Consider the following 16768-nt stretch of genomic DNA (forward strand, 5'->3'; position numbering starts at 1 on the left):
TACCATTAAAAATAAAACGTTTAAAAAAACATTTTTAAAAAGATGAAGTGTGAAGATACAAGATTTCTGCCCGACAGTGGTGATATCCTTATCACTGAGCCCCTCGTTCTCTCTGCGTCTCTTTCTACTCAATTGCCTAGCCTTTTCACCCCCTCACTCCTGATGAAGATCATGGTGATGATGATGATGAAATAAGATGCAATACCCTCTCAAGATGTGTTTTTCTTGGGGAGGAGGCTAGCTCCTGGCTTCTTCAGGACTAACGAAACAAAACGCAAATTTCAAAAACATTTATCTCATTACTAAGCAGATTTGGGCGTGCGGGAACGGGGAAAGCAGAAGACAAAATGTGGGACGGATTTCAAAAGAATGCCTTTAATTGTTGCTGGATGTTTGCTTTATTGCCGGTCTGGAAAAGATGAAAACAAGAAACGCTGTTTATTTGAACAAGAGCAAAATTCAAAAACATATTTTTTTAGACTTGTTTTCCAGTGCAAGAGATGTTGGACAGGAGGGTGTGATGCTCTATATCTCAGAGAGGCCTCTGGCACAACCCTCATTTAATATCACCCAAAGAATGATGTATCCTAATTATCTGACATTGGGTTCATCCGTAAAGCATCCTCAGAGTTCACTTAAACGCCTCAATCTGGTGCAACAGTAGAATTTGGAGTTGGCTCCTGTAGAAGCAGTCTTAAGATCTGCTTTACATTATGGTCTTGAACCAAGGGATAGACTTTAACATCCATGAAAAAGATCTCCATTTACAGTATTACTTGGAATTAAGATATCAAAGAATGAAACTCACAAGAACAAAAAAACAGATTGGGACCAAAGTACAAATTTGACTGAGACACTTTCACTTTGAATAATATAATAATATTTGTTATTTTGACTTAAGTGCTGACTTGAGTACTTTGTTCACCACTGTGATTGTTATGCTGTTAATTGTAAGTATCAGTCCTTGCTCTGTCAGACTGTCTTGGTGTTGCTGCATCAGTCCAAGACATAATATCGGGTAGACAACTCGTATCTCCATAATATATTGATTTTATTTTAATGTTTATTTTTTGTAAATGAATGCCCTACTTTGTCATACGGTGTTAAGCAAAATAGCCAATCTACATTGTGAGCTTATATATTGGCTATTATAGCTATAAAACAAATAATAATAAGTGAAAGTGAAAGCTGATATGTCTGTCTGTGGGTTTTATAAATATTGAACCAAAAAAAGTATTAACTAGAGCTTGTGACTTTTAGTGAGCTTGTAAATAATAACTACGTTGGATCCATTGGAACCCGGGTTCTTTTTGACATTTTCTGAAAACGTTTTGGACATATTGTATGAAGTTTCCACCTGACAGCGACAATATCTTATCTTCCTTTTTTTTGTCCTCTTCTCGCAGATAAGCATGAGACCAAGCTGAAAGGACTCATTTACTTTCAGGCTATTGAGGAAGTTTATTACGATCACCTACGCAGCGCCACTAAGGTATAGAACACTCATCTTTTACAATACAAATTTTACCTTCATATTTTTTAATACATGATTAAGCAGAATGAATGTTCTTACATTTATGTTATTATCTTACATGTTATTAGTCATGGAGCAAAGCTATTTTCTACAGTAGAGTAGTACATCAATAAAAGAAAAAACTGACAAATTAAAATTCTACTTCACAAATTCTAATTCAGAAATGTTATCTTTATCGCAATCAAAAGATTAGGATGTAAGTCCTCAACAAGAGCAGCATGTGATGAACTAAACAATATTTTAATAAAGCTGACGCACTATGGAGTCCAGTTATTATTGTTTTATTGCAAATTGCTGTTCATGCCACTTGTATACTGCAGTGGTTTTCAAACGTTTTGTTCCCAAAGCACATCAATGGGCAAGTCAGAATCTCAAGGCACACCTGTATTTGTAATAATAATAATAATAAGGGTAATAATAATAATAATAATAATAAGTGTAATAATAATAATAATAATAATAATAATACATTAAATGTTCAACTATGATGGCATGCCCAAAATAGGAACACCAGGTTTAAAGTGGTAATAATAATAATAATAATAATAATAATAATAATAATAATAATATTTACAAAATAAAATTGGGTATATAATTTGCCTCCGTATTGGGAAATGAGTGCCCATCAAGGAACTGAAAAGCAAATCATAGCTTCTTTTTTTTATAGCTGTATAGAATAATGTGTGATTGTCACAAAATTCAGAGGCACACGTGGACCTCGGCACACTGTTTTGGAATCACAGTTACACTGGGTGCGTTCGGAAATGCGCACTGGGAGTGCACTCGCTTGGCCAGTGCGCTCAGTGCTATATTTCCGAACGCACCCACTGTGAGGAAAAGTGATGTGCAACAGGTGCAGTTTGTTGTTCTTGATGTACCACATCTCCCCTCCTACCTGTGTGTCCTGTTATCCTCCAGAGCCCTAACCCATCTCTGACATTCTGTGTGAAAACCCACGACCGACTTTACTACATGGTGGCCCCATCTCCTGAGGCCATGAGGATCTGGATGGATGTCATAGTGACTGGTGCCGAAGGCTACACGCAGTTCATGAGCTGAGGGAACGCTCAGAGACACACCTGGGTCGTAAGAGAGACATGTCTGAGCAGCCAGACACCTGAGCTGTGTGCTGCACCACTCCCAGTCACTGCCCGTTGAGATGGAGGAGATTCACCTTGAGGGGATGTGATCATGGTGTGACAGATGGACATCTGAAGGAGAGATGAATAATCTGGAGTTCTCACCAAAAGCCTGATGCCTTGAAGCAAATGAAGGTTTTACCTAAAAGGCCTGTATTTTTAAGTGTTAATTGTATTTATATTGTCTTAAAGCCAGAATAAGGTAGGGGGGGGGGAATGTATGCTGCCTGAAAATGGGTCTATCAAGGGAACTGTGTATAAAAAAGAGATGACATAAATCACATTCTGTTTGTATTACCAAAGATAATATTACAATTACTACAGTGCTTGTTTCAGACAAGAACAATTTTATCTTACTGTTTTATTGGTTTTATATCTATTAAAAAACCTGCAGCTCACATTGTTTACACTCCTAACATAAATCAACATTTAATACGCATTACACAGAATTTATGCTGCTTTTGATTGCATTTTATTTCTTTGTTTTGCAGTCTGTTCATTAATTGACCTTTGTTATGATTAACAAGGAACTTAATTTGGTAAATATTTTAACAATAATTAATAGTCATATTTTAATTGCTTTTCTGAAACAAAAGTAAGTGCCAGATATTGTATTCTTGATGTAAAGTTCGGTCAGACTATTGTAAGAATATTTGTTTTTATACTGTTCAAAGGGCTTTCATACACTAACACACAATGAACATACTTGTATTTTACACAAAGTTTATGTCATAGAAAACTTTCTGGCAGCATTCTAACCACAAAAGAAAAATAGATTAAAAAATATATATATTGTAACATTATCACATACATACTAAATAAAAAATGTCTACGCATCTGTTTTGTCTGATTTGTGTGTGTGTGTGTGTGTGTGTGTGTGTGTGTGTGTGTGTGTGTGTGTGTGTGTGTGTGTGTGTGTGTGTGTGTGTGTGTGTGTGTGTGTGTGTGTGTGTGTGTGTGTGTGTGTGTGTATATATATATATGTATATATATCGTTTTTAAACTTATGAACACCTACTTAATTAGCATTTTGTACTCTCACAAGTAAACTGTTAATTACAAATTATGTTTAAATACCCTCATTAACCATAATTAACTGCTGTTTCTGAATCAAGAGTAATGCTTGGTGTCCCCTTCAGTGAAGATTTAACACATTGTATGCTGTGTATCTTTGCATTATGAGAGTCTAGTGGCTTAATTAGTACTGTTGCTGTCAACACTGACTATCTACATGATCTGTTATTAAACCGCCCCATATACTGCATTAAGCATTAAAAATACATTTTCTGCTTGGCCCTAAAGTATGTAAACAAACAACAGAAATACAGCCTCCAAACATCATGTTCTGAAATTACATGCAATTTATCTACACATGATTCAACACAGAGAAATTCTTAACAGTTTTGAGAAGACAGCTACAAAAATTCTCCTAGAAAAAAGAATCGACATAGATTCTCTGCTAAAGTGACAATATATTGAACATTTTTATATGACGATTTTGTCAAACTTGTTTGAGGGAAAATAATAAATTTCCCTTGTGAACACAGCTAAAATAATGCCAGTGCACATGTGCATGCGTTGACAGACAGTAACTTGTGGCTGAGCTGTATTTGATTTATTAATCACAGAGATCGTTGCAAGATGAAAAAGACATGTACTACTGTCTGTAATCACAGAAGCACACTCTGACAGGTAGATTCAATTAGCCTAAGAGCAGGAGAGTCAATTTTTCATTCCCTGGCTCAAAGTGGTTAACATACCTATTGCCTTTGAACATATCAGAGTTTGCACATAGCCTCTCACATTCGTCTTCAGCTGACACTGAAATAGATTTCCATGTGCCATTCATTACCATGGAACATCTGAAGTGCCTTGTTGAATAAATAAACCGATTTGCTTGACTGACAGGCTTCTTCAGTATAACTGAAATATTCATGAACAATAGGTGTACAACAAAATAAAATGTTTCAAATGTAACAGCAGATAAGTGATAATAATCTAGAAGTAGTCCTAAGTGAAAAGCCAGTACTGACCTCATGAGGGCAACAAAAACATTAATTTCTATACCAGGCTTGTATAAAACTTTACTCTCACTGTTGTGGAGTAACTTGGTGATGACTGCGGATATCTAAAATCAGTACTTGTTATACAAATTATAGTTTTGGGAGATGGCAAAAACAATAGGTAAACTGTATTTGTAAAATAAAGTAAAAAACAAAATGATTTCCCGGATTTCCCTCACACACAGATCACGTCTGACAGAGTTTATTAAAAAACACATCAATGTTTCAGTCACAAGGACCTTGTGTGATTGATTTGTTTTATTTTAATTCCCTGCACCACGGAAGGGAGAAATCAGATTGGTGTGCGTGTTGTTCTCAACTTATCAAAGAAAGTAAATATACCAGGATTAATACTGGTACATATTTTATTTTAAAGAGAAACTTCACCGATTGTTAACATGGTGTAAAACCTGTCCCAACATGAAATGTATGTAATTTTTAATGTCATTTTACGTAAGCTGGCAGAGACTTCAGCATCGTTGAGAATGAGCTATATCTCAGTAGGATTTAGGGCAAACAAAATGGCACGGTTACCCTCTGAGATTAGAACCAAGATATCTCGATATCTGATCAACCACTGACTCTGTAGGGCATGTCCATCCCAATAAGAAATGTAATAATAATAATAATAATAATAATAATAATGTTATATTAATAATAATAATAATAATAATAATATAGATAGATAGATAGATAGATAGATACATACATAGATACATACATAGATACATAGATACATAGGGCATAATTAACATCTCAATAATTCCGTTTTCATGTGCGGATAGAGCAGTCTGAATTATGTTGTGAATACCCTAAAGAATCAGCCTTTAAGAAAAAGATCTTAGTTCTTGAAAATGTCACACTAGGAGCTCACAGTTGATGGACAAGGAGCCCCAAGGGTTCCAAAGGCTCAGACTGGGAGGATCAGACTGACACATCACAAGCCCAGAAAAACTCATTGAGGAACCACTTGGGACACAACTGCACTCAACAGTGTAACCTTGCACAGTTTAAAAGGTAATGGATGCAAAAAGAATACGTAGGTAAAGAGTGAGTTTAAATCTGTGGCCTGTGATTATTATAGATGATCTTAGATTGTCTTAAGGGTCTTAATCTGAAATGTATATGCATAGTGTGTCAGTTTGACCTCGTGGTGATCGCCATGAAGTCGCAGTACATGAATTGAAAAGTAACTGTAAAGCTTTGTAAACTACAAGTCTTTCTGGTTTATGGAGTTCCATGCACATCTTTAAGAAGAAGGGGTGGTTTCCTAATTCTGTGACATCCCAGAGGAGAACAAAAATAAGCTGTAGTCCTCCAAAATCAAACACCACTAATTCACCGCAGTGTCCGCAAGGAATAGTAAATAAACAATAAACAGAATGACAGGCTGGATTACATCTGCCATGACTGATGTTGAATACAAATGATGTTAGTCGATGTGAAGCATAATGAAAATGATCAAATGAGTGGTGTGCACTGGTTTTTGGAGACTTGATTAACTAATTTGAACCAAATATCCAACCAAAATGCAGCAATTTGTAATCTAAACACATACAAAAGCACGCGAAACATCTGCAGAGATGCATTCATTCACAAGTTAGCACTGAACTTCATGTTTTAAAATCATGTTCAAAGAGGGCCAAAACTTGAGGACAATAAATTCTGAAAGCAATGATGATGAAACGATGATGTAACCCTTACTAATGTGCCATACATGTACTTTGCATGCAGAGGCTTCTTTTCTAACTTCTATGGGGATACACAATATTGAGACAATGAAATTGGCTATGAATTAATGGCCAGCCTGGATTGAAGACATAAAGAACTAAGCCACAACTTCATTTAAATAACATTTTTAAGTAATCCGTTGGTCTTACTTCTAGATTTCACCTGTTGATGACTTTATCTATACTAGCCAAATGTAGATTATGCCCTTAAATACATTTAAAAGACATGTGTTTTTAAAGGTTATATGCGGTGTAATCAAGTCATTGTGTGTACATTGTGATCATTGACAAATTAAATTCTAGCATGTATGGAGACAACATTGAACTCATAGCAGCATTCACTGTAGGCAACAGTGGATTTGTCTCATGGTGAGAAAACAGGGAGTCCTCAGTGGACCAATTAAACCAGCTGAGAGAGCAGTCAGCGATATCCTGGGAGACCTGCTAACTTCACCAACCACTATTATCTCAATCTGGTCACTGTTACGACTGCATTTATATGGATTGCATCAGGTTAACCTTTTACAACTCAAGCTCCTCTAATAGCAAATTATGTGTTGGCTACTTTACATGACAAAAACAATGTCTTGCTAATAGCTCTTCAGTAACTGACTCAATGATGTATTTCCCAAGATAACCTGCTAAACACAAGTGACTTTTATTGAGCCTACATAAATAGGGATACCCCTTTTCACACCCAAGCATTGATTAATAATCAAAAATCTCAACACACTATGATACTACTTTACTGTATATTTTAAATGGTCTGTTTAGTTTATGTTGAAACACTTACTTGACTGATAAACATTTTATTTGCATATAGTAATGGACAGTGGTGGAAGAAGTACTGATTATTTAACTTAAGTACAGTAAAAGTAGCAATACCACAAAGTAGAAATATTCAAGTAAAAGTCCTGTATTAAAAAAAAATGTTTTAAGTACAAAAGTATTGGCATCAATATACTTACAGTACCAAATATAAAAGTATTCATTATGCAGAATGGTCCACCATCATATTGTAATTAGTAATGCATTAATGTGTTCATCACATTAATGTTGCAGTTGGTAAAGGTGGGGCTGATTATGTGCTTCTGGGTAGTTTACCCTATAATAATGCCTCTATTTTTATATATATTTTTGGGCTTTTGTGCCTTTATTGGTAGGATAGTAGTCTGACAGGAAATGGGGAGAGAGATGGATGGTTTGGGACTTGAACCCGCGAGGCGCTGTCAGGCTACTTTGGAGCCTAGGTGCCTGGACCAATACACAAGGCTAATAATCCCTCTATTAATAAACAAAATCTATGTCTGTCTGTCACCCTGTCACGGGCGTAGCTCGAAAAGCATCAGAGAAAACGGTCTAAAAGCTGGCCTCTCATAGGATCCCGAGGTGTGTTCTGTCGATTGGCAATTCAGACAGACCAACTGTTTACGGGAACCGAAAAAACACAAATATCTGAATCTGTCTGACCGTGGGTCTGAGGAGGATGCACAAATTCTCCGTGTGTTCGGGAGATTGTATGCATCTGCTTCCCTAATTGGCCAACCCAAACCATCGGCTTCAGGGATTGGCAGAGCATCACATCACGTTTGTGCCGCTTGGCCAGTATAAGTCCCTGATGCGTGCTTATGGATCCCACCGCACTGCTAGGAAGACCCATTTTGATTGGCCAGTAGTCGCTGTGATCGACAGTTTTTCCTACCTAGCGTTTTTGCAACTAACCTACCAACTAACCTTAACCCTAACCTCAGTAAAACTATGCCTGCCAGGAAGCCAATCAGACACAGGTAGGGCTTATGGGTAGGTCTTCCTATTGGTGGAATCCATAATTTAGCGTCCCTGATTGACCGAACTTCACATACAATTGTGCCGCATAGCCAATATAACTGAGAGCGTATGCAATGGCACAGAAAGTAGGCAAAAGCCATAATATGGCAGTAATGATGGGATGGAGGAGAAGGAAGGCATCTTTATCAAATTCAAAGAAAAGTGCAAGAACAGAAGGTACAGTAGGAGAAGTAGAAGAGACTGAGAGGAGGTCATCATAACATGTATGATGACCATATCCCAACTTGCATTGTTTCCGACATGCATGGCCCCGAGTGGGCCATAATATATCATAATTTATTTGTTAATGTATGCTTTGTATTAATACCATAAGTCTGCAAATTAACTCTAAGCTGTCAAAGAATTGTAGTGTAGTAAATATTACAATATACAATGGAGTAGAAGTATATATTGTTTTAATTAAATACTCAAGTAGAACTTCTAAACTAGTAGGGCAAGCATGCTTCTCAGTAGACAAATATATTGGGTGTGCAAAATGAAATGGTGATGGACCCAATTTAGGCAAAATGACAATACCTAGATTTGCAACTCAGCAAGAGAGGTGGAGGAATGACTGGCCAGGATGTAAGAAGATGAATGCAAAGAAAAATATGGAAGAGAGCAAATGTGTGTGTGTGTGTGTGTGTGTGTGTGTGTGTGTGTGTGTGTGTGTGTGTGTGTGTGTGTGTGTGTGTGTGTGTGTGTGTGTGTGTGTGTGTGTGTGTGTGTGTGTTTGTGTGTGTGTGTGTGTGTGTGTGTGTGTGTGTGTGTGTGTGTGTGTGTGTGTGTGTGTGTGTGTGTGTGTGTGTGTGTGTGTGTTTAAAGAGAGAGAGAGAGAGAGAGAGAGAGAGAGAGAGAGAGAGAGAGAGAGAGAGAGAGAGAGCATTGTAAATCCCATGGCAACAGCTACCAGACAACAAGTCTAAAATAGGGGGCAGTGTCTGCTATTACTATAGCAACAGGAGAGCAGCTCATTCAGACAGCTTCGGGATTTGCTGAAAGGAGAACAACAAAGCTTTATTCTTTACATAATTCTCATTAACAACTATTACCATACAAAATAAATCAAAAAATAACCAGCTGTGTCTCACTGAAGAGGCACAGGAAGGGTGTCATGAAAGGGAAAGAAAGCATTCTCAAAGTAAACAATTGGATATTAGTCAACAATAAAAAACACTTTTTTTTAAATCTAACTTTCAGTAGTCACACAACGGCTGAGCTGATATCTATTCAGATGTGACTCAAGCATTAAAAACAAGTAGAGGGAGTGTTTCCCAGTCGTTGTGAAATGTCAATTTCACAGCTCATTATAATTTCTCAGAGCAGCTGTAATGTTGAATTAACACCAGAGCAGACATGATCTTACAGATGGTAATAACGGTTTGTCTGTGAACATGAAACCATATACAGTAGTGGCATGTAAAAGCAATTGAACGATGGAATAGTAGCATGAAAATCTATCATAAAAACATGAGTTATTCAATTACACTGTCTGTGTCTGTGTGGGGGCCTATGTTGAAGAAGAGATAAACTGTCAGTGAAACGTCGACCTTTAAAAAACTATCACAAACGATGGAGATTGGACAAAAACGAATTTCACCCTCTGTTTTACACATGTAAACCTGTGATGTGATAATAAAGATGAGTCTGATTGTTTATCATTAAAAGCATTTGAGCCACTGCTGATGTGCCGTAGCACCCCTGATCACTGCCCACTGGTGATGGATGCCACCAGCACCAGATTCAAACTTCATCTTCTTGTGTGTCACTCCTCTTAGAAAGTCATGTGTCAGTATCATACACTGTATTGTCCAGTGTCCTGTTCAGTGGGAGCTGGTCTACTTTTAATGACATTTTGGTATTTTCTACTTTACTTGAGTATTTCCATTTTCAATACTTTTACTTCTACTCCACTACATCTCAGAGGCAAATATTGTACTTTTACTCCACAACAATTATTTGAAAACTTTAGTTACTAGTTTCTTTGTAGATTTTGATTATTATTATACATACATTTTGGCCATTTGAAAATAGTCGATCTACAAGCTCACAATGCACATTGTGAGCTTGTAGATCTGCTATTTTCAAATACTTTGTAGACATTTAATACATTTGAAAACTTGTAAAACAGGACATTCTGCTTCTGCATAATGAGTACTTTCTACTTTTGGTACTTTAAGGACATTTTGATACCAATAATTTTGTACTTTACTCAAGTAAATGTGTAATTCTGTACTTTTACTAGAGTATTTCTACATTGCAGTATTGATACTTTTACTTAATTTAAACATTTGAGTACTTTTCCCACCACTGATAAAACGTTCGTTCAGATCCATGCCTTTCCCATTCCATACTGGGCGGTTTGTTTACGTGGAGCATGTGCTGCACTGCCTGCACACACACCGCATGAAGAAAACATGGGGATGATGATGCGTTGCCTCGCCTACCATCAACCAATCAGAGTTGCTCGTCCATCCGTTCCAGCCAATGAGAGCGACGCCATCTGTGCAGCCAGCCAATTGCCGTCTGTCCGGAACACTGATGCAACTAAGCTGCAACAGCAAAACACCACGTCCTCTGAGGTGTGCTTCCACGTTGATACTATCAAATAGTTCCCTCTTTTTCCGAGTTAAAGTCTGCTATAATATTAATAACACCACGTATGACTTTAACATTTAAATGCCAGGTTGATAAATGGATGTTTACATTTAAACAGTTATGCTCTCTGTGAATCAAGGCTTTCAGCAGATTGTGGATATATTACATTTGATTTTAACATACATGTACTGTATGCCTCGTAGGACATCATAGGACACTATCACTCCACTACTGTGTGGTCTATGCAGTGGTGTAAAGTAACTAAGTACATTTACTCAAGTAATGTACTTAAGTACAGTTTTGAGGTATTTTTTACTTTACTGGAGTATTTCCCATTTTCAGTTTTCTCCTCCACTACATCTCAGAGGCAAATACATTAACCACTTCAGCCATATACATTCGGTCACTTGAAAATAGCCGATCTACAAGCTCAGATTTTTTTGAAAACTTTTTTGAAAAAATATGGGACATTCTGCATAATGAGCTACTTTTGGTACTATAAGTACATTTTGATACCAATACTTTTGGTACTTTTACTCAAGTACATGTCAAATTCTGGACTTTTACTTGTAATGGAGTATTTCTCCATTGCAGTATTGATACTTTTACTTGTTGTGAGTACTTTTTCCACCGCTGAATGTAGGCTGAGCCTCTTGGAGGAGAGAGTGGGGCGGAGGAATCTCTCCATCCTCCAACATGTTGTGAACCCGGTGACGCGGTCGGTTGCTAGGTGTGAGTGAACTGATGCTCTCTCTCCCTCTCTCTCTCTGATGAAGAGTCTCTCTCAGTTATCAAGTCGATCACAACAAAGCAACAACACTACTACCTCGATCTGTGCCAGGATATTATCCCGAGCAATAATATGGCTTTTTAATTTTTTTGAAGAATTTGGACCTGGAAAGAAGTCGTGCTTTGCTTTAGCAACGCACCCTAAGTTCTCTACATTTTCCGCCAGAATGGAGTAAGTAGGACTCACTCAACTTCTGACTTTACTATAGATTCAGCATTCTAAAATGGCTAGTCCCATTCCTTGATTCTGATTGGCTGGTTTCCGTTTAGTAGTCGTGATATATGAGGCTATAATCTACACCTTAGATCAGTTTATATCACAGCACTATGATGAAACTTTGCTTTATGGTCTGTGGGCTTTGGTGCTGTTATTTCTTCGTGGCAGATTTGCACATTTGGACAGGCTTGGTTTGATTAAGTGCTTTTTGTGTGATTGTATGGGCATTTAGCCTAATGTTGGTCGTGATAATGGTGCATGTAGTAGCTATGCAACTTCGTCAACCAGACAATAAACCTAAGATTGGACATTTCTCTCTCAGTAGGCTTCTCGAAGGGCAGTCTATACGTTCAGGGCTTTGTTTGAATCAAATGTCACCTTGTTGCGCAGCCGTTCGCCTCCATCAAAATGATTCATTTGGTTTTATGTAGGTAATCGACATGATCTGATTAGTCAGATTTAGGCATTACAGAAAACAAGAAAAGTCTGGTTCATCTTGTCAACAGCTGATCCCATGACAACGTCACTTAGTCCCACGTGGTTTGAAGGCGTGGAGTGCATTTGCTTTGTGGTTATTCAGCACTACATGGGTCATTCTCTCTCTCTCTCTCTCCCAGTCTACACATTCTGATGGTTGACCTCCTTTGTTTGCGTATTTGTTTGACATTCTGTTATTTGATTACATGTTTTGCAAGTCCTGCAAGTCTTAAGTTTTACTTTAAAGAAAGTGTTTCTTCATATGGGGCATTTGTGGGGATCACTTCAAGGTGATATTCATTTTTAGATCACTGGCCAAAAGCACTGCACTAGCCAGTGCTTACTAACCAAGTGAGGCTGAGAAACTTATTGGTGGCACCGCACCATGCTGTGATTTACAACCTGCCATCACCACAGTGAACTTCATACTTCATGTACTCATTTCACCTGCTCACATTTTCTAACATCCTCACTCTCTGTTTACCTTCTAGGTTTCATTATGCTTACCCAGCCCTGCTCTCTGTGGCTCATTTGTCAGACCTTGCTTGCTCACATCATATGCTTGGACGTGGACTGAATCAAAAGACCAATAGACAAAATGATGGCAACATCAGCTCCTCTTTGGAAGACAATTCGTGTCTGCCAGGCAGACCCCCTCGCTCTCTCTCACCCACAGGCTAACCACAGCCAATCACAGGGGTGCAGGGGGGAGGTGTCAGAGGAGAGTCAGCACTTAATTGGTGAGTTGCAGAGAATACGCTTTTTTATTTTTCCCCATTTCAGGTGGGCACGGCACTGCAGCACATTCGTTCTCCCCGAACTGTGAGTAATAAACTAGCTATGTCTAACTGATTAATATCGCTCAACTTTTTTGAAAAAAATATCCTTCGAGCCTCCCACTATTTGTCGCTAAGACCGATGCCGTTGTAACATGAACGACGATATCTGCAATTTTGCATGACTGTGCTTCAGTGAACATTTCTATGACCTTTTTGGTTCATTTGGGGTTTCTTGATGTTTTGCTTGCCTATGTTTATTGTTGTTTATGTTTATGTTGTTTATTTAGACATTTTTTTCTCTTTTCCTCAATAGGTGATGGTCTCACTGACTGGATGACAGAAGAAGTGGATTTTGCCTCTTACCTCCCAACCCCTCCCTCCCCTCCCTCCCCCACCAATGCCTCCCTTCCCCCTTCACCCCTACAGAGTGATATCCAGGTGCCCTCTGACTTGGAGGTTATGACCTCTCTACTGCAAGAAGAGCTTGCCCAGCTGGAAGACTACTTCCTCTCCGAACCCCTGCCAGAGAAAGGGCTAAAGTTGGGAAAATGTGACAAGGGTCCAATGCCAGCGGGGCCCCAGCCGTTTTGCCAGCTACCGTATGCGGCATACTCTACTTCCAACCAGCCGGAATCCAGCCCCCTTCTTGTTACCTTGGCAACCGGGGAACTGGACCTGCTGAGCATTTGTGGTGGGCCCATGGGTCGATCCAAAATTCAGAGACACACGCCATACAATTTCAGCCGCCCGAATGGGTGTGGTCGCAAAAGAGTTCCTGATGGGATGAGGTTGGGTGATGGCTATGAGAGTAATATATGGAGTTCCAAAGGCAATAACTCAGGTACCTCTGCGGTGACCCTTAGCGGTAGTTACAGCTGTGCAGAAGATGAACGTCTGGTAGGGAAAGGTTACTGTGTGGGAAGCGCAGTGGAGATTAGATGTGCCGTTGTACCCAAAGAGAAGAATTGCTGTTTCAATCAAGAGATGGTAGGTGGTGGAAAGGTTGTTAGTGGTGGATTTGGTTTTGGTGGATCGCTAGATGTCACACATAAGAAGGAGGATCAGTTGATGTATGGTGTGAGGGAGACCAGTGGAAGTTCTGGCATCAGTGAGGCGCTGAGTAATGTAAAAACAAGCATGGAGGTGAATAAAGCCACCATTCCATGGAAAAGCCAAAGCAGCGATGGCTGTTACCTTCAAACAATACCACAGTCTGAGGCCTATCATAGCTTCTTGGAGAACATCAATGAGCAGGTGAAATCAGAGAGTTTACAGATAGCGCATCAAAATGATCTACACTGTAGCTATCTTGATGATCAGGGCACAGAGTGTCTTTTAATGGCAAGGGAGGGTCTTAACTTAGGGTCTCCAAGTCACAGACAGGCATGTGTACTGAAGGAGGACCACTGCTCTGTGAAATACGAATTGGACATTCCAGTAGAAGGCGGCGGTGGCGAGCGCAAGCAGAAGAAGCGGGATCAGAACAAAACAGCCGCCCACAGGTATGTTTAGGTCTGTTATGCCTGATTTAATATTTAGGATTCACTTTGTTTTTATTATTTTCCGTAGGGGTTGGGGGTTATGCCTGATTTATACTTAAATGCGCGCAAGACGCAATGCGCAACCAATGCGCAACCAAGTATAACTCAGGCTTTAGCGTTAACGTTGACTATCTGAAAAGATGATTAATATGAAAAACAATATGATTTCATTAACATTTAACCTAAATGGTCATTTTTCCTACTGTTTCATGTCAATGCAGGTATCGCCAGCGGAAAAGGGCGGAGCTAGATATCCTAGAGGAACAGCTGCATGGTCTTGAGGGGCGGAACCGCGAGCTTCGGGACAAGGCAGAATCGGTAGAACGCGAGATCCAATATGTGAAAGACCTACTGATTGAAGTTTACAAGGCCCGTAGCCAAAGGCTCAAGCAGGACACCAATGCATAACGCCAAACTTGTGCAAGTAGATTTAAAGTGGACATAACAGGGAAACTGTAAAGATGTTTTTTGTTTTGTTGGAATATCCGCAATTGAATGTTAGTGATTTTTTTTCTGTTCTGTTATGGTGTGTGGGGTAATTGCATGTTTTGCTAATGTCTGTTCGCCCCCCCCTCCCCTTTTTTTACGATCTAAGTCCAAAACCTATTCAATGCTTCCACTACTTCTGCAATATTGAAATCGAACCCATTGAGTCTGCACTGTGATGTAACGTTTTAAATGACAATCATTTTGAATGGATTACAAGTTGAATGGGTCTACTAACTGAGATCAGCTTAATTTCGAGTGAGCTAATATTTATTATGCAGGTTTAAATTATTTGACGGCCTTACATTGGAGTTGATGTCAGCAATAGAACTGAAAACATATTTGTATTTTCAAAATTTATTTGTAAATATTACCCATTTAAAATAATTGATGCAAACTAATTTATGTTGTGACTAGAGGTGAAATAGTTGATTGATTGATTGTTTTGAATGCACATTTTAGAAAAGATTATTTTTCTAGAATTATTTTGACTGTCCCTTGAGAAGGAACTAATATGGTCATGATTATGGATAATTCGAAGCATAACGTATTTTACCTATATTATGGTGAACAAAATCATCTCATACACAGTAAAAATAACTTTTGAAACTCAACCTTGGCAAGAAATTCAACATTATAATCAATACTTTATACTATCAATACTTTCTATCTACTATCAATACTATCAATACTTTCTATCTATTATCAATACTATTGATATTATTATACTATCAATATTTTTTCTCTGGTGTGTTTTGGAAAAGTCTTTCATTTTAAATATTCATCACTAAATGGGAATCATATACTTTGAGAAAACACACTATATTTGGTTTCGCTGCACAAGAACATTTTACTTTACCAACTATAGTAAGTGGACAACCATATTAGTAGCCTATAATAGTAAGCCATGCACAGTAAATACTTTTATTTTATATAATATTTTGTATTAAACTATCATTTGTAGTTTATTTTAAATAAAACCAGGCCACCTATTATTTTTCATCAAGTGAATATTGGTATATTTTCTTTCTTTTACTTCTTTTTTTTGTGATCAAAAAAAAGAAAAATGAAATGAAATATGATGCAAACTGCCTTGAATGTGAAAACATAGTTCACCATGCTGTAGACTTTTCTCATTTGAGAATCGCAATACAATCTGTTTTGCAGCTCAGGTTATGTAATGTATCCCCATCCTCCTATGTGTGAATTGATTATTCACACTGGAAGATTGGGCTTGATTATTCCAGTCTTTACATGGTAAAGATTTGACAGATTTTCCTTATGTGCAGCTATTGTGAGTAAGTTTCTAAAGCAGTCAGTCACACACCTCCTGCATGTGCAGCACATCCACTTTACATCTCTTTATATGGGTTTCCCTCTCTTTAGAAAATGTAGGATTTTGTCTCTTTGATCGCTTGTGTAGGCAATACGTTTTATATGGCTGGTATGCACTAATTTATAACAACTTTGTATGTTGAGAGGAGCTTAGTAGCATTTTCTTTGTAGAAAACCGACTTGAAAATAACTTTTTTAATTAGATTTGTGAAGTGAATTCATTTTTTTTCCATTTTGTTGCAGTTTGTTTTGG

At 38.1% G+C, this 16768-nt stretch overlaps 2 protein-coding genes across 2 annotated transcripts in view; both read left to right on the forward strand.

Moving 5' to 3' along the window:
- The window catches only part of phldb1a (pleckstrin homology-like domain, family B, member 1a), a 37849-nt gene extending 34966 nt beyond the window's left edge, over positions 1–2883 (forward strand). Inside the window, 2 exon segments of the mRNA XM_084074975.1 lie at positions 1407–1492; positions 2453–2883. Of these exon segments, the coding sequence (XP_083931101.1) occupies positions 1407–1492; positions 2453–2593 (227 nt within the window). The 3' untranslated portion in view covers positions 2594–2883.
- An 8866-nt stretch (positions 2884–11749) lies between these two features.
- On the forward strand, positions 11750–15102 carry atf5a (activating transcription factor 5a; the record flags this gene model as incomplete). The annotated part of the gene is made up of 4 exons (XM_084074238.1): positions 11750–11852; positions 12866–13114; positions 13467–14655; positions 14916–15102. The coding sequence occupies exons 2-4, from the start codon at positions 12973–12975 to the stop codon at positions 15100–15102; spliced, it is 1518 nt and encodes a 505-aa protein (XP_083930364.1). The 5' UTR covers positions 11750–11852; positions 12866–12972.
- Between the last annotated feature and the right edge of the window lie 1666 nt (positions 15103–16768).

Source organism: Gymnoscopelus microlampas (genome assembly GCF_963454915.1).
Source record: "Gymnoscopelus microlampas genome assembly, chromosome: 12".
NCBI lineage: Eukaryota > Metazoa > Chordata > Actinopteri > Myctophiformes > Myctophidae > Gymnoscopelus > Gymnoscopelus microlampas.